The following is a 23,037-nucleotide window of genomic DNA, read 5'->3' on the forward strand; positions in this document are numbered from 1 at the left end:
AATACATGATAGCTGGCCCTTTGCCTTTTTTTTTGTTTGTTTTTTTTTTCGAGACAGGGTTTCTCTGTGTAGCTTTGCGCCTTTCCTGGAACTCACTTGGTAGTCCAGGCTGGCCTCGAACTCACAGAGATCCGCCTGGCTCTGCCTCCCGAGTGCTGGGATTAAAGGCGTGCGCCACCACCGCCCGGCGGCCCTTTGCCTTTTGTTAGAGAACAAAATAATACAGAGGTTTTGTTAAAGAACATTCATCTTTTGAAAGTTACGTAGCCAGTTTTATCATTTTAAAAACTTAGGTTATTTACTCTACATGTTTTTTTTTTTAAAGCAGATTTTGGAAGTAACATATCACTTATATATCTCCTCCTTCCCCTCCCCCTGACCTGATTTTAAAAAAGATACATGATGAGGGTAGTAACTCCTTCTTAAGTGCAATATTGTTTTCATTATCTATTTGTTCCTCCTGTTTTTCTTATGAGATATAAAAGGGACAAATTCAATATCTGTGTCTAATTTTTCACAGCAGCAACAACTCCAAGCTCAGCATTTATCACATGGACACGGTCTGCCTGTGCCTCTGACACCACACCCTTCAGGGCTTCAGCCCCCAGCCATTCCACCCATTGGTAGCAGTGCAGGACTTCTGGCCCTCTCCAGTGCACTAGGAGGTCAATCTCACCTCCCAATTAAGGATGAGAAAAAGCACCATGACAATGATCACCAAAGAGGTAAGTGATCATTTGGGTATCAGTGTGGCATTATCTATTTTCTAGGGATAGATTCTAGGTGCCATTGTTGATTCTGTCTCTGAATCTCATTTTGCCAGTGTCTAAATAAAAGAATTTCCACCAGAAAGTAGATTAATTATTAGAAGTAGTCATTTGCCACATGATATCCTAGTGCTGCCCAGAAGGCAAAGAACTATTTCCAGATTTTGCCACCCTATACCCCCTACTCCTACCCTAGCTCTTCTGGGTATGGGACCCAGGGACCTTACATATTCTAGGCTAGGTTCTATCACTGAGCTAAATTTTCAGCTCTGGAGATGATCGCCTTTGATCTTTTGCTTTCTAAATCTAAATCAGTAGTGAAATCCTGTTTTAAATGACATAAGCATTGGTAGTCAATTTTGACCAGATTGTTTGGGAGGAAAACTTAAGTTTATGAAGGGTTACTTGATATTTGACCAATTATTATATGTAAATTAGATCAACCTGCAGAGCACAGTAAGAAAAATTCCAGCTGTCTTATTGAGATGATGCAATTCAAATTGACAAAATCTGTTGTTTTAAATACCTCTTTTACTCATTGCTGTTCAAAAGCATGAGATTAACTGAATGTTTTCAAATAATAACCACTTAGGAGTTCAGTTATATTCTCTCAGATTTGGCCTTCTTTCTCCTCTAAGGAAGATGATGGTACAGGGGCATTTTATTATTCCTGTATGTTTGTGTACTGCTTATTTGTTGCAGAATATTTGTTTACATTGTAAAGATATATCTTTGCCAAGGCACCTTCTGATTGTTTTATATAGCTGAATGGCCAATAGCTAAGCAGGAAGAAGTTAGGCCAGATTTCTGGTGACAGAGAGGACAAGGCAGAATACTAGCTAGACCAAGAGGGAAACAGGATAGGGAATACAGAGTAAAGGTAACTGAGCCACATAAAAGAACATAGATTAAAAAATATGGGTAAATTTAAGTTATAAGAACTAGTTAGAGCCAGGTGGTGGTGGCACACACCTTTAATTCCAGTACTTGGGAGGCAGAGGCAGGTGATCTCTATGAGTTCAAGGCCAGCCTGGTCCTGGTCTACAGAACGAGTTTTAGGATAGCCATAGCCTCTCAGAGAAACCCTGTCTTGGAAGAAACAAAACAAACAAAACCTAGTTAGGAACAAGCCTAAGCTTTTATAATTAATATAAGTCTCCATGTCGGTTTTTTTTTTCTTTTGTGTGTGTGTGTGTGTGTGTGTGTGTGTGTGTGTGTGTGTGTGTGTGTGTGTGATGGCGGCCAAAAAAAAAGTCTGTCTATATAAAAAGTTGTGGAATAATCTTGTAAACTGTGAAAATGTGTCACTCTGATTGATTTAATAAAAAGCTGAACAGCCAATAACTAGGCAGGGTTTTAGGGGAAGAGAGGATGCTGGGGAAAAAAGCAAAGATGCCAGGAGATGTAGAGCAAGCAGGATGGGCACTATGGAGATGAGGTAATAAAGTCTTGAGGTAAAAAGTAAATTAATAGAAATGGGTTAATTTAAGTTATAAGAACTAGTTAGAAACAAACCTAAGCTATTATTGGCCGAGCTTTCATGATTAATAATAAGTCTCTGTGTCATTATTGGGGAGCTGATGGTCCTGACAAAAAAGTCCAAACTACACTTACTGATCATTTTTAATTTAACCACAAAGATGAAAAAATTTTCTTCCACCATTCCTTTATGATAATTTATTTAGCACAGGAATGGTTTATTGTTTGAAAGGGTGTAGATTGTAATAAAAAAGGTCCTATCTACTGCTGTTTCAGTGTGATTACCAGAGGCACAATCAGGGGCAAATTGTCCGTATTACATAAGCACAAATTTACCTTCTCTGATTCTAGAAATACTGTAATATTTGTTTAAGAGTTATCTTAATGCCATGGTACAGAGTTGACTCATGATTATAAACTCCTTCATAAGTGGAAAAGTCAATAAGGTACATAAATAAGAATGGCTAACTTTGGTTCATTTGAAATCGTGTCAAAGGTGAACCAGTGCTTTGTGAATCTTGTTAGAATAGTATTAATAATTAACTTTACAGCAAAGTTAACATCTGTTCAGTTATTATTCAGCAGGGTTAGGTTTGATAACTATGATTTTATGTAAACTAACTAGCACCCTTCTTTTTTTCTTTGCCCCTCTTGTCTGCTTATCTTGCTGCTGTTTTGCCTACAGACAGAGACTCCATCAAGGTAGGACTCAAAATTCAGACACAAGAATAGTTTAAAGAGATTTGTAAGTGATAGGAATATATCTAATTATAGATTCTTTGAGATTTAGAGAGTGATATGGATGACATTTAACAAATTGTGGTCATCTTTTGGGTATAGTTGGTCTTTTTTAAACAATGGTCATATTTTTCTAAGGATCAGATGTGTAGAACAAGGTTGAGTCACAAACTAGATTACATTGTTTGTATTAATATCTCTTACTATGTTAAAAAAAAGTAACTGCTTTAATGTAATGCAATGAAGTAAATATATTAATTAATAAGAAATACATACTTACCTTAGAAAACAATTCTGCCTACAAAGTCCTTCATTAAAGCCTCAAACATCTGTTTGAGCTGGATGTGTAACTCAAGTGGGAGAGCGTGTGCTTGGTATGTGTGAGGACTAGGTTTATGCTCAACATGAAGAAAGAGACAAGCCGTCCATAAGAATATTTTTGTTCACAGAGACATTGCATTTTCTATTTGTAATACTTAGGTTTGTAGTGTGGCACGTGATTCTCTGAAGATTTTAATCTGTCTTACCTGCCTTCTATGTCTCTTTATTATGCAAGTTGTGAAGGACAAAAAGTATTTAGGGCCTAATACTTTGTGTGACTGACTTATATGATACCAGAGTGAGATAGGTTAAGGACATTTGAATTTCATAGTATGCAAACAAAAATATAAGCTGTCATGTAGGAAATGAATAAACTGTGAAAGTGCTTCCATCACCTTTGGGTCAGGTACAGTGGAAATATGCCATGTGTATGCCCAATTGCATAGCACATGTCGTTGTATTACTTACCCATTACAAGGCAACCCAGTTCTGAAACACTAGCCCAGAGTATGGATACTGTCATTTTGTCTTTTTAGTTTTAAATAATTAAATGTTGTGGCCCATAGGTTAGTTAGACCCTCTGCAGGTTTTCTTTTTTTTTTTCTTTTGTGAGCTATACCCAAAACTAAAGTCTTTCCTAGACAAAATTCTTTTCTTTCACTATGAATGGTGCTTTAATCTTTAAAATTAATACTGATTTCAGAGCCATTAAATAATGGAAATTCAGTGCTCAGTATATACATTTTACTTTTCAAGAATCTTTGAATTTGAAAGGGCACCTGCAGCCCCAAACAACCGTCAACAATTAGAAATGTACATGTTAAATTTTAATTATGTATTTGCAGTTAGGCAGTTTGTTGTATACTATTCACATCAGTGTCCATATTTAAAAACGTCTTAGAGTGTAATCACATGTTCTCCACCTGTACTTTAAAAGTAATAAGTAAATAAGGTGGTCAGGATTGGCTGAATAGGAGCTCTAGGGAAGCCTGCCTGAGGCTATACTATAAACATTCCCTGACTGCTCATGATGAATACATACCTTCAGGCAGGCTAGTGGACGAAACAAAAGACTCCTTTCCAGCCCCACTCACAAAATATTTTGAAAATATTTATACACCACTGTACACTTTATGCCAGTTACATTTATAGTCCCTCATATAAGAAAGAGTAGGGTATATTTTTGAACCATCTATAATCATTCAGAGTAAGCCTGAAAGTGTCAGAATAGCCAGAAACCAGGGAAAGTACCAAGAAAGTAAATTGATGGTTTTGCTCTGATTTATTATGAGTGGCAGCTACAAATCCATACCTGAAGTGTGCTATGTCCAGTCTGGGATTGTTCTGTACATTTACGAGGTGAAATAGTTGGCTAATTTTCTTACATCTTTCTTGTGGTGCTCACAGAAGCAGTTTGCCTGTTCCATTAAGCATCCTTATCCTCTTGTAAGGAGTTCCTGGTTAAGAGAGGATTTTTGTGATTGTTGACTAATTATGTGACTGGGGGTGGTTTGTAACAGCCAGTGATCCCGTTGTCTGCTAGTTGGGCTAGTATGAAATAATTCATTCATGCACAGTAATTCTCCTTAACATTTAACAGGTAATGAATGTGACAAATTTCCGTCTGGATTTAGAATTTTCCCTTTCCTCTTCTAATGTGCAAACAGGCAGCTCTTGTACTCTAAATAATAAGTAATTTTTGGCCATCTGTCAAAAGGAAATTTCAATACAAATTTAAATTAATGGTGCCTGAAAAATTTTATAGCTCCTCTAAAAGCCTGTAATGTGCAGAAAAATCGGAATCTGCTGGTAGTAATTAGTGTTGCATGTAATGAAGATGTGGGCAATATTATACAGCCTCATTGTGACATTTTGATATGGTACCAAAGTTTTGATTTATACAAAGTTGTGGATCTGTTTAATTGTGAGAGACACTCTTAAAAAAATGTTTTCTTGATGCTACTGATTATTAAACAGGTCAGATTCCAGAACAGCCTATAAAACAAGACTTTTAGGCTCACTGCAAAGATCCAAGTAATTAAGGTGCTTTTCCTTGAGAAGCCAAGTAAAGCAGAGAAATCACTTACTAAATTGTTAGGTCTTTCTCTCTTTTTCCTTTGCCCTCTCCAAAGTTCTGTCCCACTAAATCACATGCTGTTGGCTTTATTGATCTAGTTTTCTATAGCTCCAGTAGCCAAGTTCATTCTTAAGCCTGTTATTTGCAGACTTTCATCTGAAGTTTTTTGACACTGAGAGAGAATGTAAATATGGATCTAAAGGAGAAAGCACTGTAGGGAGTCCTAGAATCAATTTACTTGGTGATGAGAAACTAAAACATTGTGTACAGTAGTACTGTTGAAATATGGGGTCATAGCACCTGCCACCTTCCTTATTTGTCTTGGCTATCTGCTGACTGTATGTGACCAATAGTAAGCCCCACATGTGAGGCCTGAAAATGGCAAGAAACTCAGACTATTAATGTACTTTTACCCTAAGTAGTGCAGACAGTCCCAAAGACCCCTAAACTGAATTCCTACCTCTGATTTTTAAGTAGAGTAGCTCATCATCTCCTATTCCATTTCTCCCCATTCCCTTCCGTATTTCTCACCACTAGGAAAAGAATAGATAAAACTTAGGAAATATTTTTGTGTATTGAACCACTGAGGGATTTGGGGTAAAAGAAATTGGTTCTGGAATGTCTGTCATAGGATTGTTACTTGTTGCCAAGAGCCTCCCAGTTGCTGAGGTGTCCCAGTTGCTCCAAGCCGTTCAGGTCTTACATTACTCTCCAGTTTTTATCTAACTGAAATGTGGTCAGTAGCATAGAACAACCACCACCAAACTGCCTAAACTTGGTAGGAACATAAGGCTAAGAAATTGCTCTTAATAGCATCCCCTACATCCAGTGTCTACATAATCCTAATACTCTAGCAAGAAAACAGGCACCAGAGTTAAGGTCAACTGAAACAGATAGACAAACTCAAAATGACAGAATGTTGATCAGCTCCATGATTTCTTCCATATGCTATTATTGAGCATATTTTCATTAACACCAGTTTATTTATGTACATAATCCTCTTATGATTTATCTTGAATATGGTACCCTTCTATCAGAACTGAAGGATTTGCCATTTTTTATCTGTAAAATACAGCAGAAGTGCAAACTTTTTTCCAAGTGGTGAAGATTTGTTTTTGTTATTTTGTCAAAATATCTTCCCCCAAGTACTGCATGCCTTCATAGAACATGGTCATTCTCAGTGAGTTATACATTGCCCGATTATCTCCAGAACCTCCGTACTCATTTAAAATGCTGAATGCAGTATTCGCCTGTATTCTTACATAGTCCATCAATATTGAGCTTATATTTTGCTGCTGTAATAAGTACAGATATTGCACTTAATTTTAAATGTTTACATATTTTTCACACTAAATGCTTTTCTGTGTGTATGCATGTTATGCTTTTTATCCTATGAGAATTCTTTGCTTTTACTTAAAGACTTTTATAGTGATCATTTTGTTGTGTGTAAGGCAATGACTGTTTATTCTGTTTCATCTGTATGTTAGTGCTTATTCTGCACAGATGACTAAAACATCATATGTTTCTGTTTACTTTTCCAGTTAGTCACTGTTGGCAGTAAAGGTTTATCACTGGAAAATTCGAATAAGGTTGTTTTTATGTTCATACTGAAGTGTATGATTCAGGCCAGGAGAGCACTGTACACTGTTGCCTCATTAACTGGGTGTTACAGGTGAAGAGTAGATTTTGAGCATAATGATTACCTCTATTTGTTACTTCACTTTTCACATTTAGATTTAATGACCAAAATTCTGTTCTAGGATATGTAGCCTACATACCCCTGCAGAACACGCCCCCCCTCCGCCCCCCACTTAAGCACCCTTATTTTTCCTGTATCAAAGGACTATCTGTTTAAAAGGCGTGTGTTTTGAACATGTTCAGCCCTTTGAAATGTGCTATGTAAGAGAGAAAGCATGGGTGAAAACACTGGAGGAAATGGCCAGGAGAGGGCTAACCATATGCCTCAGGGCAGTTTTGTTCTTTATATTACTATAGTGATACTAGGTGTGAAAAGCATGGTAGGGCCATTTGTATTACTATAGTCTTCAGAAAGACACATTGTTTTTCTTAAAGGCATAAAAGAATAGAAAATGAAATTTGTAAGGGAGAAATAGAAGACACCAATAAAATACTGTAAAGAATAGCTAATGAACCCAATAAGCAAAACAGTAGTAGGCTTGTGTTAAGACCTGTTTTCCCTCAGTACTCAGTACTCAGTAATCTGAGGAAAGCTATCTGAATAGGAAATGTGATGTGGCTTTCTGGTTCCCCTTCAGTCACTCTGTCCACAAAGCTGTTTCTCCAAACCTAGAAAAAAAAAATGATGAGTGGGACCCCGTAGTCCCCAGTTAACCTCTTTGGTCTCTTTGAAGACACCTCCAGCTTGCACATTTAACTCCTAGTTTAGGTGTCATTTACAAAAACAGGTGCCATACTCACCCTGTTGCATATCTGAGGAAAGGCTTAGTGTTGTGAAGGCCCTACCCAGGGTCACATTGCCAGTGCCATCCTCAAAGGAAAGCTCTTTGGGTGATTTAATCTTATTCTTTTGTGTTAAAAATTAAAACATACTACAAAGTACAAAGACTAGCCCAAAGAAACTATCCACGAAACCTCAATGTCTGTGTATATACAAGAGCTGTAGCATTTAGCCATGTCCTTTCCTTCACTGAAGTATCTTGAAGCAAATTATAGATAGCATGCACTTGCCCCTTACCTCACTGGGGGAAAGGTACACTTCATCTAAATAACCTTTTTTAAAAAAATTGTTTTTTTATGTGTATTTGTGTGTTGTGGGTTGGATATGCATATGACCCCTGTAAGCCAAAAGATGGCCTCAGATCCCCTGGGGCTGGATTCTGTAGATGGTTGTGAACCACCTGATGTGGCTCTGGGAATGGAACTCTGATAAGTGTTCTTAACTGAGCTGTCTCTACTCCGTTGAAAATAACCAAAAAGCTTTTCATTGCTTCAGAAATTGCTATTTAATATTTTAATACATAGCCAGTAATCCAACTTCTGTGAGGATTCACAAAATTTATTTTCTTGAAATGTAATCCAGACAGGTTTCATTATTCCTCTTTTGTTGTGAAAACTTTTAGGCCTTTCTTCATCTAAAAGGATTTCCCTTTTATATTTTTTTCTAATGACACTGTATAATTCTTTTTGTTGTTGTTGTTGTTTTTCAAGACAGGGTTTCTCTGTGTAGTTTTGGAGCCTGCCCTGGATCTCGCTCTTGTAGACCAGGCTAGCCTCAAACTCACAGAGATCCTCCTGGCTCTGCCTCCCAAGTTCTGGGATTAAAGGCATGTGCCACCACCGCCCAGTCTTTTTTTATAGATTGTTTATTTTCACGTGTATGTGAAATACACACACACTGAATTTATGTGTGTGTACCACATTAGTGCCCACAACAACCAAAAGAGGGCATCAGATCCTCTGGAACTAGATTTACAGGCAGTTGTGAACTACTTAATGTGGGTGCTAGGAACCAAACCCAGACCCTCTGTAAGAATAGCAAGCACTCTTAACTGCTGAGCAGTCTGTTCATCCCCACAGGTGTAACCCAGACTGGCCTTGAACTCATGATCCTCCTGCCCTTACTCTTCAGCATATCCTACCAGTGTTCACCACCACAGCTAGCTGCATCTGTTTATATAGTGTTATGCGTGTGCCTATGTGTTCCATGATATGTCTGTGGAGAAAACAGAGGTCAAGTTTTAGATAACTGTTTTCTCCTACGTGGTTCTCAGGAATTAAACTCTGGTGATCATCAGGCTCGGTGACAGGTGCCTTTACCTGCTGATCAATCCTGCCGGACCTATTACTTACAATGTCCTTCTCAAACCAAGCTTTGATTTTTTTTTTTTTCCTCCCATTGCCTCACAGGTTAGATTCTTTCTCTCAATACCCTAAAAATTTAGTGGGGGAAACCTTTATAGTGTTTAGGGAAATATAGGTGTTAAAAATATACTTTAAGAATCTGTGTTAATCAGTACTTCATTTGAACAGTAGATTTATATTTCCAATACATCATTGTCTATATGTAAAAGACACAAGTGTTGCATTTTCCCCAGGTTTAGTATATGTGCTCCTGAAGCAAGCACAAATTTTGACTCATTTTGTTCTTTGTAAAATTCACTTCTTTGTTCATCATCAGTGTGTCTGTGCAAATAATTCACGTTATTCTTGTGTCCTCGCATCATAAGTAAAAGGATCTTTCTGTTCCGTTTAAAACCACAAGGAGCCGGGCACACGCCTTTAACCCCAGCACTCGGGAGGCAGAGTGAGGCGGATCTCTGTGAGTTCGAGGCCAGCCTGGGCTATAGAGTGAGTTCCAGGAAAGGCACAAAGCTACACAGAGAAACTCTGTCTCGAAAAACAAAATAAAAAATAAATAAAACCACAAGGAAGCACATGGAAACGGCTAGAATGAGCTAGTTTACAGGAACCCAAAAGCCAGGTTCTTGAATAGACAGACCTTTCTTTAGTGATAGGTAAGCTGCGTATCAACCAGTGGACATTCACTTGCCCTCCTGGGTCTCAAGTCTGTATGTAACTCTAGGTATCTTCACCATTTGGAATGTTATTCTTTGGGGGGTTGCTTGGTATAAGGGTAATTTAATGTAGTGCTTTCTATTTTCTAAAATATAATGGTAATTTGAAGAATTTTAGCATTACTGTTGCTTTTTAACTCTTTTAAAGGCATTTTATCATAAATTTTACTGTTATACAGTTACCTTATCAAAGAACCATCAGGAACTTTGTTCTATTGGTTTATGATGCACTAATTTGTGCAGTATTAATTGATCTCTGCCTCCAGGCATGTAAGCTGTGTGAAATGTAACAGGTGCCCTAATTCCAGAAAATGTGTTGTAATTGTTTGTTTGTGGAACAGATGAATGAATGTCTTCAGGGCACAGCTGGTCCTCAGGTGGTGAGCATGAGTGGATTAATGATGTGACGGGGGAGTCACGCTTGTTTTGCTGCACTTGCCTCCACCGCTTGCTGAAGCAGAACAAATATTAATTAACAGGGTAGGCTGATTGTCAGATCTGCCTTCCCTAGCTTGATTTTGCAAAGGTGATTTAAATTCTTTTCATCCTTAAACCAACAGTTAGTAGACATTTTCATCTTGATGCTTATTATCTCTAATTTTCTTAATTAGAATGCATTTCGTCTCTTGAAAAAAATATTATACAGTAAATTTATATTTAACATTTAAAAGTATTTAAAAGTATTTCAGAGGAGCCCAAGATTGACGTGTTACACTTGGCACTTACCTTTAGAAGCATCTGTTTCTCAAAGTATACATACTTTTTCCAAAAGAATTATTCCCAAGAACTGTTTTCCACCTTTTTTGTGTTCTTAAAATACTTATCCATTTTGGGATGGAGGGAACACAAAAATCACCTAGAAGGAAACCTAGTGCTTGTCTCTCTCTTGAGTTTCCACAATATTTACCTGTGTTCACCTCGCATATTTTGGTTTGTTGTGTGGTGTGAAATAATTTAGCTTTCTTCTGGCTTAGACAACTTTCTGCATATGGAGCCACCACTAACAAGCATCGCATTCATAACTTTGGACATGAAGAGTCAGTCATACCTAATCATATGCATACAGTGGCCTGTGATAAAGCAGAAGAGAATTAGTAGCCTCATGAAGAAGTGATAGTTTGCTGAGGGCTAAGTGGTACTTCTCAACAAGTTTTTGGTTCCTTTAAATAAGCTTGCTGTTCATAGAAATGAAATCATTTCAGGATTGATACTGCTTAGATACTGCTAAGTGTTACAAGTATTTAATATTCAAAATATTAAAGATCGTCCATCACAGTGATTTAAGTTTGCCAGGTGATTTTATGCATTAGAATTAACCCATGTGTTTCCTAATTCCGCATTTAATAAGGTATAGTACTTAACAGTCCACTTAGTCACCAGTGCTTCTGACTTAAGCAATGTCTGTTTGAATGGTAGTTTTCGTTGTTGGTCAGTACCACTTTGAGGTTGGTAGTGTGCCTAGGTTTATGTCACTAGAGATCAGAGCACCTGTCATCCTCCTTTCCTTCCTCACACTGCTTAATATTACATCCCCTGTACAGCCAACAAATGCTCCTGAAAAAATTTACTGAACTGGTTACTGACCTGCAGGCAGTGAGATTGCCGTAAAAATTCTTAAGTATTCTTGTCAGTGAGACTTTTGCAGTATGTGGATAAGGTAAATGTGAAAAATTCTTTCACATAGAAGTAGACTCATTAGATAATTGCATCACATCCTGGAGAATTGAATTTTCTTTTTTAAAATTGATACCTTTTGAGCTTCTGATGGTCCAGACGAGGGGAAGAAGAGCTGGTTGGGAGAGGAGTAAACAAGTTAGTGATGTCACCCTTAGAAAAGTGCCATTGGCAATCTAATAACACCTCATTTTGTATTTAGTCTTCCTTAGGGTAATTTTAATTATTCTGGAAATTTGTGAAAATTCTGTTTAGCATTTTTTTAAAAAACTTCTGTTTTCTTGAGTGACATTTGGCCCTTTGAAAAACAAAATAAAATTGGAAATGCTAATGTTTTGAGCCAACTAAAGAAGGAAAATAAAAATGTCACCATGGTAACAAAGCTGCTTTCTAGATGGTTTCCTAAGATATGCCTGAACTAGAAGCAGATGTCTGATTTGAGAATCTTGCCTCCTTCAATGTAAACAAATAACTTCTGGGCAGGTGTTGGAAATAATATGGAAATCCTATTAAGGGGCCCTGGGTTCCTGTCAGTCAGGAAGCCTATGCCACAAAAGGGTTGGTTGTCACATAAAGGAGCATAGTAAATTCTCATTAGGCTTGAGCTTTTCCCAGGAAATGATTGTCTCCTTGTGTTTTTTCTCCTGTGAATCTGAATGTAAGCTGTTGCTTCTATTGATCTATTCACTGGCTTTATTTTTCTCCTCTTCATTATAGATCTTTCCTGGCCCTGCCAGCCCATAGTCTCCCCTTCACCCACCACTTCCCTTTAGATTAACACTTGATCTGTGCTGCTGCCCTGAAAGTTGTGACATTTGTGATTTTAACCTCCCAACCTGGGTGGGGGTGGGAGGAAGAGTGGAGACCTGAAGGAAGAAGTACAGCTTGCTCCTTGGGCCTGTTTTCCAAAGAGTCGGGGCTAATTGAATGGACTCAGTGCTTGGGGCTGTTGGGAACTAGCACTGTGAGCAGCAGCCATGAACATAAACACTGTCCTTATGTACATATACTTGAAGTTACATTTTCATGAATCAAGGAGAAATTTGAATTATGAAGAGAGAGGTTTTAGGTACGCCTCTGAAGCTACCCTGTCCAATATTGTAGTCACATGAAGCTTCTTTAACTTAAATTAGTTATAATGAAATAAAAACATAAAACCCAGTTTCTTAGTTGCACTAGTCTCATCTGAAGTGCCCAGTGGCCATAACGGGGAGACACAGATACGAATCATTGCAGGAAGCTCCCTTAATGACACTGAAGAAGAGACTAGCCTGATTAGGCTTACTAGTCCTGCTGTTCCATCTGGCTGAGGCATATTGCTGATTTTTAAAGGCAGGGTCTCTGGATGGGTAGAAAACAAAGGTCATGCTGAGCCTGGTAGTGTCGGCCTCTAATTCTAGTTACTGAGGAAACTTAGGAGGTTCATCCATTTAAGACCAGCCTGAGTAACTTAGTGAGACTGACTGTCACAAAATAAAAAGTAAAAGGAAGATTGGGCTGGAGGTGGAGCTTAGCAGACTTGAGGCCTTAGGGGAGAAGAGAGAGACAAGGAGGTGGGAAGCCAGACACGCAAGCAGTCGAAAAGGCATACCAGAAGAAAATGGGCAAGGGGTATGTATGTGTGGGCTTTGGTGGTCAGTGTTGTTGTGGTGTGCTGCACTAATATGGTGATCTCCAAATCGGTATAGGATTTTATTCATTTACTCTTTGGTAATGAGATCTGATGAAGGAGGTCTTCCCAAAATGAAACTGTAGGAGATGGATTTTCATATTTCTGTGTAAAAAGTTTTGGTGGTGGGAGGGGCAGTGTTGGAGGTTTATAGGGAAGGGTGCTCTTTGTAATACTTATAAGGTTAACCATGGATAAACACAAAACAAGGCTTCAGAGAAGGCACACTATTATTATGCAGCATTTTTTTGGACTATAGTCCCGGAGATGCACTTCATAAAGCCAATAAAGCTCGCACTGGTGGTCTCCTGTTGCCCTAGCAACGGACCATGGGGCACAGTATATGTGAAATGCATGAACATCTGCGAATTAATCTTTCTTGGTTTGTTCTTTTCTTGGCACTGATTGGGCCACTTGGGCTTGGGCCTGTGACACTGAGTGTGAAGGGTAATCTGGAGCTGTCCCCAGGGCCTTGCCCCGAGTGGGTGGTGGAATGAAAAGTGAAGGGAGATTTATCCCAGTGGGGCATGCAGGAGTAGAAGGATTTAGCCTGACAGCACTCTCAGTGGGATGTTATTAGCTTACTTTCTTGTGGCATGGGGAAATGAATAAAAAATTTTTCTAGTAAATCTGGACATCATTGAGTTTATTAGGCTGCTCTGAAAAAATAATCTGTAGAGAAAATTGAAGTAATCACTTGTTTTTGTACCATAGTTACCATGACTTGCAAGCTCTAAGGTACCATTGTCCTCGGCTTAGCCCTTACCCTGTATTGGACTGTCACTGATCTGAATGAGTTTTCTGAATTGGATGGGTAGGTTGGAGTTTGATTTGATAATAAAATTTGGTAGTTACCTAATATGACCTTATTTTCAAGAATTTCAGAATAGGCTAGTGACATTTTTGCTCTTGGGAGAACAAACTATGACTACATACATAAGCAAGAGAAGTGGCGCTTTTGGTTAGATTCTCCATCAACCATCAGGATTGACTTCTTCAGGCTCTCTCTTTTACAAGCTGCCACCCACCTTGCTGGCATTGTCCTAGATCCTCAGACTGCAAGTTCTTCCTGTTAGCCCCAGATGTTCACATGTTAATTATTCTTGTCACTGTCAATTTCTTTCACTCTTCCTTCTTTGCTACCTCTACCCTTTTTCCTTCCCCCTACAGCCTTTCTATGCGTCTCTTTCTGGGGAGAAATGAAAGAACGCTATAGCATGAAATACTATCATAATGGAGGTAGTCTTTTATTATTATTATTATTATTATTATTGAAAGTAAAACATTTAGTAAATACATGAAGACAAGAATCTTCACAGTTCATTTGATTTGTTTAGCATTTTATATCGAAGGGCATTTGAATAGAGAGAGAATTACTTAACTTCTCAATTCAAATATTTTCCTTTGTATATCAAAAAAGCTTAAGTGAGATAGATTTTTTATTTTTGATAGACAACTGGCCAAAAGTTCTTTCACTGGTGTCTGACCTTTGGAACCTGTTGATATTGATAGATAAGCTTTAAAGCATGTATATAACTAGTTTCTGATGATGGGAGAAGGAGGTCTGAAGGCAGGAATCCACTAGCACTACCACCATGTGCAAAGGCTGACAGTGATGTTAGTAGTCCTGACTTGATGCATGCTTTCCACTCAAATTCTGAAAACTGTTTGTAGAAATTAGCAAAACAAGGGAATATGGAAACTTAAAACCATTATTGCCTGGTTTACCAGGATTTGATCGTTCTCACTTACGTTGAGGTGATTTGTCCGGTTGGGGGGTAATCATTGTAGTAGCTTCTTCTACTTCATCTGTAGTTCATATAGCATCTTCTCTCACTCTCTCAAGTGAGCAGCATTAGCTAATAACTTGAAACCAGTCTGAAAAGTAGAAGAGTTACAGGAACCATGAGATACCATTAGAAGGAAGTAGAAATCTCAAAAATTTGGCTTTCATATCCTGGACTGTTGTTTTTTAAGCACAGTTCTTTATGCCAAAAACTCTAGAAGAGTTGTAGTCCCTTGTGGTAAGTAGTAAAATACACAGTATTTACGGACCTGGAGCCTGTCAGTGAGTCATCAACAGGCTATCAGTATAGTGACGACAGGAAATGAAATTTGAATCTCCACTGCTTTCTTCATTTAGATTTGACAAAGTATCTTAAAAGTATAAAGTGCTCGGCAGGTTTAAGGATTAGAAAAAGAACACCACTGTAGAAGAGAATTGGTTAACATTTAGGTATCTTATCTATTGTTTGTGCTGGCTTGACAAACAACATTATTTCTTGATCTTTATTTTTAACTGATTGATGGATTGATATTGCAGTTCTGGACATTGAATGTAAGGCCATGTATATGTTAGACAAGTGCTCTATCATTAATCTATATACAGTATAGCAGTGGGTGCAGGGTTTTGTGGAACAGTAGTTTGGTGTTTTAAGATGGGGCTTCTGAAAACTCCTGATATTAGCATGTTGAGTTTGCCCGCTTTTGTGGGTCAGAGTAAAAATCCCAATGGAAGTCTTAATGCAACATGTCTAATTATTTTAAAATTATATAGCTCATTATCAAGTATACTGTTGTAATGATGTAGAACACAAAGTGTTAATTACCAACCCTTTGGAGTTGTCACTATTGGAATCTGATGGGTTCTTCTGTTGTTTCTTAGGAAAACCTGAGTTCCTCACAGCTTTATTACACCCTAGATACTGCCTTTAGGTTTAGGTGCTCTGAAACTAGCTGTTGGGGAGGCCTCCAGAGGGGGACTGGGTCAGTCCTGAAAGTGATATCCAGGCTCATAGTGTGGAGGGACAGCCTTTGTGTACAAAGGCTTTGGGGTGGCGGGGGAGGGGGATAGTTCTTGAGTTCTTGGTCCTAGCAGAAGGTGCTCAGTTGACAGAGGGCCCTGACTCAAGTCAGGAGCCCCTTTGCCAGGTTCTTTGGTTGGTTTTTGTATTTCACAAACCATATCCTTTAGGGGAAAAAAAGAGAGGGAAATAGGAACTTGTGTGTCTTGAAATATTGTTTTGTTGAATAAACATTTTTATGAAAACTAGGCCAGGGAATTCTAAGATTCCTTTAAAAACCAGTACATTTATAGTTTATTTGTAGAGTCTAACTATACTTTAAAAATACTCTTTTCAAACCCAGTAGAAATGCTTGCATTGGGGAGGCAGTTGAGTGAAGTTCCCTGGGGCTCTTTAATGACAGACACACACACACACACCTACACACACTGTATCACACCACACACACACACACACACACACACACACACACACACACACACACACACACACACACACACACACACACACACACACACCCTACTCCTTAGGAAAGCTCAGGCAGTGGTGAGAATGCCAGGCAAAGGTTAGATCTAAAAGGATTAGTCATGAAGCCTTGGACTTCTTAGAGCAGAGATTAACATTCAGAACTAACTGGGGTCATGATTTTTGTTTCAGCTGCCTTTCCTTCGTTTATTCTCTGCTTTGGTTGGCTAGCTAGAAGTGCCACAGGAATATTTGAAGAGCCTTGTTTAGTAGTTTACGTGGGAAGTTGTTGAATTATTCACATAGCAAATGATTAGACAAGCACTTGTCCATCTGACTGAATTATTCTACATGTTTGCCGAAGCAGCAAAGAAGGTGAACAGCATTTCCTCCTCCAGAGGGTATACAGTGGCGGTATTGACCCATCTAGTTATTGGGTTTCAGCCTTTTGTTGACATTGTTGTAAATGAAAGCAGCCCTTGTTGATCTCTGAGCAGCTGGGCTGGATAATTGTGAAGGATTCCTGCTTGTTGCTGTTACCCTGGTGTTTGCAGTTGGGTTGTTTGCTTTGACTTTTGTTGAACTGTTGACAAAAGCATTAGATACAAATGGGAACAAATAAAGTGGTGAGATGCCAGGAGGGCTTGGCAGGAGCTGTGGTTTTCATCCTGACTTAAATGAGAATGGTAGAACCTATCTAAATGGGAAACATGGATGTGCGTGCATACATGCGTGCGTGTGTGCGTGCGTGCGTGCGTGAGTGCGTGTGTGTGTGTGTGTGTGTGTGTGTGTGTGTGTGTGTGTGTGTGTGTTTGCTGATTATGTGCATTGGCTGTGTGTGGGTGTTTGCTGTTTATGTACATCGGCTATTTTTAAAGACCAGAGACCCAAAAAGGCCAACAATGCCATAGCCCTAAAAAAAAAAGTCATATTATATTTCACCATGCTTATCAGGTGTGACGCTGACCAGGAATGATACAGCAGAAATAGTTTCTCAACTCCTTGAACAATTCAAAACTTTATTATTATTATTATTATTATTATTATTATTATTATTATTATTATTTTTAATGATGAAGGTATTTTAGATTGGTTGATGACAGGTGTGACATGATGGAGGTTAGGAAGGACCATATATCCTAAAATAACGTAGCTAGGAAAAAGGAAGTCATTTACTGGAACACTTTTAATTTGGTTGAAACAAAATATTCTTTTGTATATTCAAATGTGGAGTAGCTCAACTGTTGAAAAGCCAGAAAATTAATAGTATTTTTAGTGAAATAGCAAAAGAATGTCAACAACATAGCTGCAGATGATAATGCTGGCATTTTATTCATGAAGAATTATCAATGCACATTATAGGACAGCATGTGTGACTGAAAATGATTGAGTGTTGGAGAAGCCACCATCCTTCTGCTCTACGATTTCACTTTGAATAACTCTTCCTCCAGCTTCTTTTGTATATGGTTTTTCCTTATCAGAAGCCTAAATATGGCCCTGGGTAGTATACACATTTCTCAAGGTGACCCTCCCAATATTGACTCACAAGCCAATGAGTTTGCTTTCAGGACACAGATGGGCAGTGGAGGTGGGTCATCTTCGGAGAAGGGCCTCTGCTGACAGGTTGTCTCACAAATTTTGTGAAGGTTGTCTAAAAGCCAGCAAAACTTAACCATGATGCAGTGAATGGAAACTGTCACAGAATCTTCTTTCCTTATTTGGAATAATTAATGAAGCCAAAAGCATGTTTATGAAACACTAGCACAAATACATGGCAACTACAGTTAGGGAATTAAAATGCCCCTTGGAACAGTATACTTTGGTGATGTGATGCTTGTCAGATTGACTAAATTATATTTTAGTGAGGAAAAAAAAGCCATAATTTGTGTTTATGTTTTGGTCCAGAGTGTTCTAGTCCTGTCAAGAGGCCCTTTTGTCAGTACTACTTTACTCAGTTCTAGAACAGGGAAGGGACCGGGACTCTTTACTCTGTTCTCTTTTCCAGCTCTGGTATTGGATTCCCCACCCCCAACCAGGCTTGTTTCTTTTTGTCTTTTGTAATTAGGCTTTGGCTAACCTACTTCATGGAATCAAATCTTAAGAAATTACATAGTAATTATATAGTAAGTATTGGCTGACTGGACATTTCAAGGTAGGCCTTGCACTTTCTGCAGTTCTGGGGATGAGTAGTCAGCTGAGGGTAGGAAATTGATTGCAAATGTGGGTATACATTATATACTAGTTTACTTTTTAAAAAATGCTGCAGAATGTAGCTCCTGGGGTTTTGGTTCTCAGGTGATGTATTACTTCTTCCAATAATGACAAACAAAAGAATCTAGATCTTGAAGTTCTGGACTGAGTAGGAATACTGTCTGTGAGATTAGGAAGTTGACATTGCTTCCAAAGTTTAATATTCAAGGATGGAGGTGGGAAAATCAAGAAAACTTGAAGAAAAAAAATAGCAAGACAGAAAGTTTTATCATCGTTAACAAGCTTAAAAAAAAAAACACAGGAAGATATGAAACATCACATACTTGTCTCAGCCAGCCTCCAAAATTATGAGAGACATTAAGCAAAAACACAATAAAAGACCCATAGGTGAAAGAATGAGTTCAAGGGGAATTTACTTAGGCCAAGACAAATAGATTGGGACACTAGGCCCTGAGGCAGCGACCAGGACTGCAAGGATAAGCATATTCAGAGACTTCACAGCCTCTGTAGTCTCTGTTCTCCTGTTCTTCCTGATGCTCTTCCTCCTCTTTTCACACTACCTATGCAAGTATTCATACTTGCTGTGCTTTTAAAACTAAAATAACATCCTTGTAAAGGGTGACTCAAGGAAGCTCTGCATACTGGTTGAACCTGGTTTCTGAAGGTTGGGAAGCTGGCTGACAGGCTGGGGCCTGTTCACTTCTGTGCATGTGATACAGTGTGTTCTGTAGCCAGCCTTTGTAAGGAAGGTAATGTAGGGATGTTTGCTCTAACAACTGGGTGGCATAGTATCTGCACTTAGCACATGCTTATTGTTACTCCTTTAAAAAAAATTAGTATACTGTATGAGTAGTTGAAAATGAATTGGTTTTCTTTATTCTTCTAGAATATTTAACTAGTGCTCCACAGGCAGAGTGACAACAGAAAGAAGCAAACTAAAAATGTGCCAGGCTGTGGGGGAAATTATTCTGGAATTAAATTTTTGCTACAACAGATCTATGAAATGGATCTTGTAAGTGCAGATGGTATAGAATTAAGTGTAGCTATCTGAGTACATATTTAATTCCTAAGGGGATTTTATGTTTCAGGATCATTCAGCCTCTGGTGAGATCATGACTTGGATGTGTTTTAGAGCAAGACCACTTGCCACTCAGAATACATGAAATCAGAGAGCAAACAGGGAGAACCTTGTACTTCTTGTTATTTTAAATATTTTTAATCTTGGTTTAAAAGGCTTTGCCTTCTGTGCTAGCACTGTGTGCTGCTTCTGCTAGGAGAGGCCAACAATTACTTGTTCAAGTGCAGAGTGAGCGGCTGAGGACTGTGGTTTACCTTGTGTTTTGCAGAGTGCCTCTTTTATTTTCAGGTCAGATTATCTGTAAAATGGACTTGTTCCTCTATTGCTGTAATGCTTCACAGTGCCTCCTTCCCCTAATTGTGTGGGGAGGAAGCATACCCAGCAGAGATTGTTGAGCAGAGGAGACTCTTGCCTCTTCTCATTATTTTACTACTCATACACCTAATCCCTGTCAACAAGGTTGGCTGTTAGGAGAAAGAATACACATCCCTGCACTATAATGCCGATTGATTTGCAGCTTCTTTTCTTTGGGCTGAGTTAACATAGGAAACTCCTGAGGCATTAAGAATCCGCCTTGGTGTGGTGCATGTGCAGGGAAAGGGGCTTTTGCAGCATTTAGGGTGCTGGGGGCAGCAGACCTGGGTCCAGTAGGAGAGATTAAGGCTGTGCCCCACCCTTGTCTGAATTCTGAATCCTTCCTCCACAGTGTATTATTCCAGGTAACCTCAGTGGCAGCTAGCTTCACTTTCTCTATTGCAAATCTGTGTGGGGGAAAAAAGAATCATGTGGGTTTGGGGAAGGAAGTTTGGTGGGAGTTTGAGGGGGATCATTGTTTTGTTGTTTCATTTTGGCATGTGTTCCCTTTAGTTATCAGTGTTGTGCTGTATAGCTGTTGTCCACAGCTACAGAATGAGGGAGACTTTCTTCTATCATATACAGGACAACCAGAATGTAAATCATATTACTAAAACCGGCAGAGCCTAGCTGACTCCATGTTTCTCAATAGAAGTGCCAAAGGTGCCAAAGCTCTTGAAAACAAAATACACGTTGGTTGTAAGATGTTGATTACCTTTGTGACAAATAGGAGAACTAGGACAGCAGGTTGACATAACTGCATATTCCATGGGGTCAGGCTCTCAGAGGCTTCTGAATTGTGAGGGTTTTAGCTTCCCAAGTAGGCCAGGAAAAAGATTTGGCAAAAATTGGTTTTCTAGAGAATTGCCTCATCTGGAAATGGAAAACTGTTTTCCTATATAATCTGTGTAAAAATCAGATCATTTTTGGAGTAGCCATTCTTGCCAACCACTAGATCTTTGGTTTTAGAAAAGTGGGTCCACCAAAACCCCCAAAAAAGGACATCTTTGTGCTTGGTAATTGTTCTGCTTTCACCTACCTGGCATGCTAGTTTACATGCTTAGCTCAAGATTGAAATTCTATTACAAAGGATTCATATTTCTGCTGTCATCAAAAGTGAGCATCCATTATGTTTCTTTGATATTTGTTTTATATGAAAAGATATCTTTGCTAGCTCAGAAAATACTAAGAAGAAGGACTAAATTGAGTGGAAACCTTATGTAACCTTAGAGTTTTGACAAAGAAACAAAGTACAATAGAAAGTAGGTAGAGTGGAGAAAACGTTCAGCCCCGGAACTCAATTTAAAGATGCTGGTGGAATGGCTCAGCAGGTTAAGTCGTCTGCTACCAAACTTGACAGTCTGAGTTCAATCCCCAGGACCTACATGATGGAAGGAAAGTAACTGACTCCTGCAAGTTCCCTCTAACCATCACATGCATGCATACCCACAAACAAGATAAATAATGTACTAAAAATACTTTCATATTTTTAAAATGTAATTCCAGTCAATTTAGGTAGTCTTAGAACATTGCAAGGTGTGTGAAAGTGTGCTTTAAATGTCAGCAGCCAGTGAAAAGGGCACAGCTGATAGAAACTTTGGCCTTCAAGAACCTGGAGGATATATCCCTGAAACAGTCAAGATAAATACCAAAGAGAATCGTCTGGTATATTGATATTGATACCATAACGAATGAAATTTTTAAAAAGCTTGTGTTATTTGGCCTTAAATCTTGAAATTTTTTAATGATTGTCATGTTTATTTTGGGAGATAGGCAAATAAAATATAACAAATACTATTGTAACAAAAATATTCCTAAAAGCAATTTCTAGAACTTAACTCATAGTCCATTTAAAACAATACTGAGTACAACTCTATTCCATTAGGCAAAATAGCATGAGTTAATGTTGAAGAAAGAGGAGAGTTAGGTACAATGAGTTGAAGTAAGTGGCTCACCATTGCCCAGGAGAAGATCAGTGATTGTTTAACTCCAGAGTCTGTCCTTACTGCTTCTGCTCAGTTAAAACTCTCATCTCTGATGAATTTTACATAGCCTAGGCTGAGTGTATGTTAGAGATACTAGGAAGCCTTTTAGAAAAGTGTGTGAGCTACTTCCATTTCATGCATATCAAATCAACAAAAATCTAAACTAAATGGATGCTGCTTTTTCGTGTTTGATTGTGCTCTTGTGGTTTGTTCCTTCTATGTAACTGATCTGTAAACCCACCCTGTGGGTGGTTCACAGTTTGAGAACCTCGCAAACTGGTAAATGAAGACCATTTTTACCTCACAGCATTTTAGAATGTCATCTCACAGCCTTGGGTTTGGTTTGTTTGTTTGTTTGGTTGGTTGGTTGGTTTTTTTTTTTTTTTTTTTTTTTTTTTTTTTTTTTTTTTTTTTTTTTTTTTGTGTGTGTGTGTGTGTGTATGTTATATTTCTTATTTCCAGCAGATGTATCTTCCCCTTGCAGCTTAGAATCTGTTGTCTGATTAATTAAAATTTATGCTGATGAAAAAAAAGCTGACAGCATTTAACTTGTAGCTTTATCAGTTTGTTGGGGGTTAAAAGCAATGTTTGTATAATAACAATTTCATGATTTGAGTTTTATAGTTTTGGTATCATTTTTATTTCATGGACAAGAAAGAATGACTATTTTGTTTTTTAAGTATAACCACAAACTTAATTTAGTGGTGATACTTTATAACCTAAGTGTCTATACTAATTCATAATTTTAAAATCTGTTCATCTTTTCAACTCTTCCTTAATTGGAGCACATACCTATGCTTCTAGCATTTTGGCTCCCATTTTCTGCTAGCTGACTTGTGGAGATTTAGGGCACAGATGA

The 23,037-nt window shown here is 38.3% G+C and overlaps 1 protein-coding gene across 11 annotated transcripts in view; it reads left to right on the forward strand.

Moving 5' to 3' along the window:
• Window positions 1-23,037, forward strand: part of Tle4 (TLE family member 4, transcriptional corepressor) — a 143,124-nt gene that overhangs the window by 74,104 nt on the left and 45,983 nt on the right. For 8 of the 11 annotated variants that reach the window (XM_052761533.1, XM_052761530.1, XM_052761534.1 and 5 more), the window contains 2 exons: window positions 521-725; window positions 2,932-2,948. In XM_052761533.1, the coding sequence (XP_052617493.1) occupies window positions 521-725; window positions 2,932-2,948 (222 nt within the window). The remainder of the gene's footprint in view (window positions 1-520; window positions 726-2,931; window positions 2,949-23,037) is intronic. The other 3 variants (XM_052761531.1, XM_052761537.1, XM_052761539.1) reach the window with 1 other exon arrangement.

This window comes from Peromyscus californicus, unplaced genomic scaffold, assembly GCF_007827085.1.
Source record: "Peromyscus californicus insignis strain IS unplaced genomic scaffold, ASM782708v3 Scaffold_4__1_contigs__length_199733344, whole genome shotgun sequence".
Taxonomy (NCBI): Eukaryota; Metazoa; Chordata; class Mammalia; order Rodentia; family Cricetidae; genus Peromyscus; species Peromyscus californicus.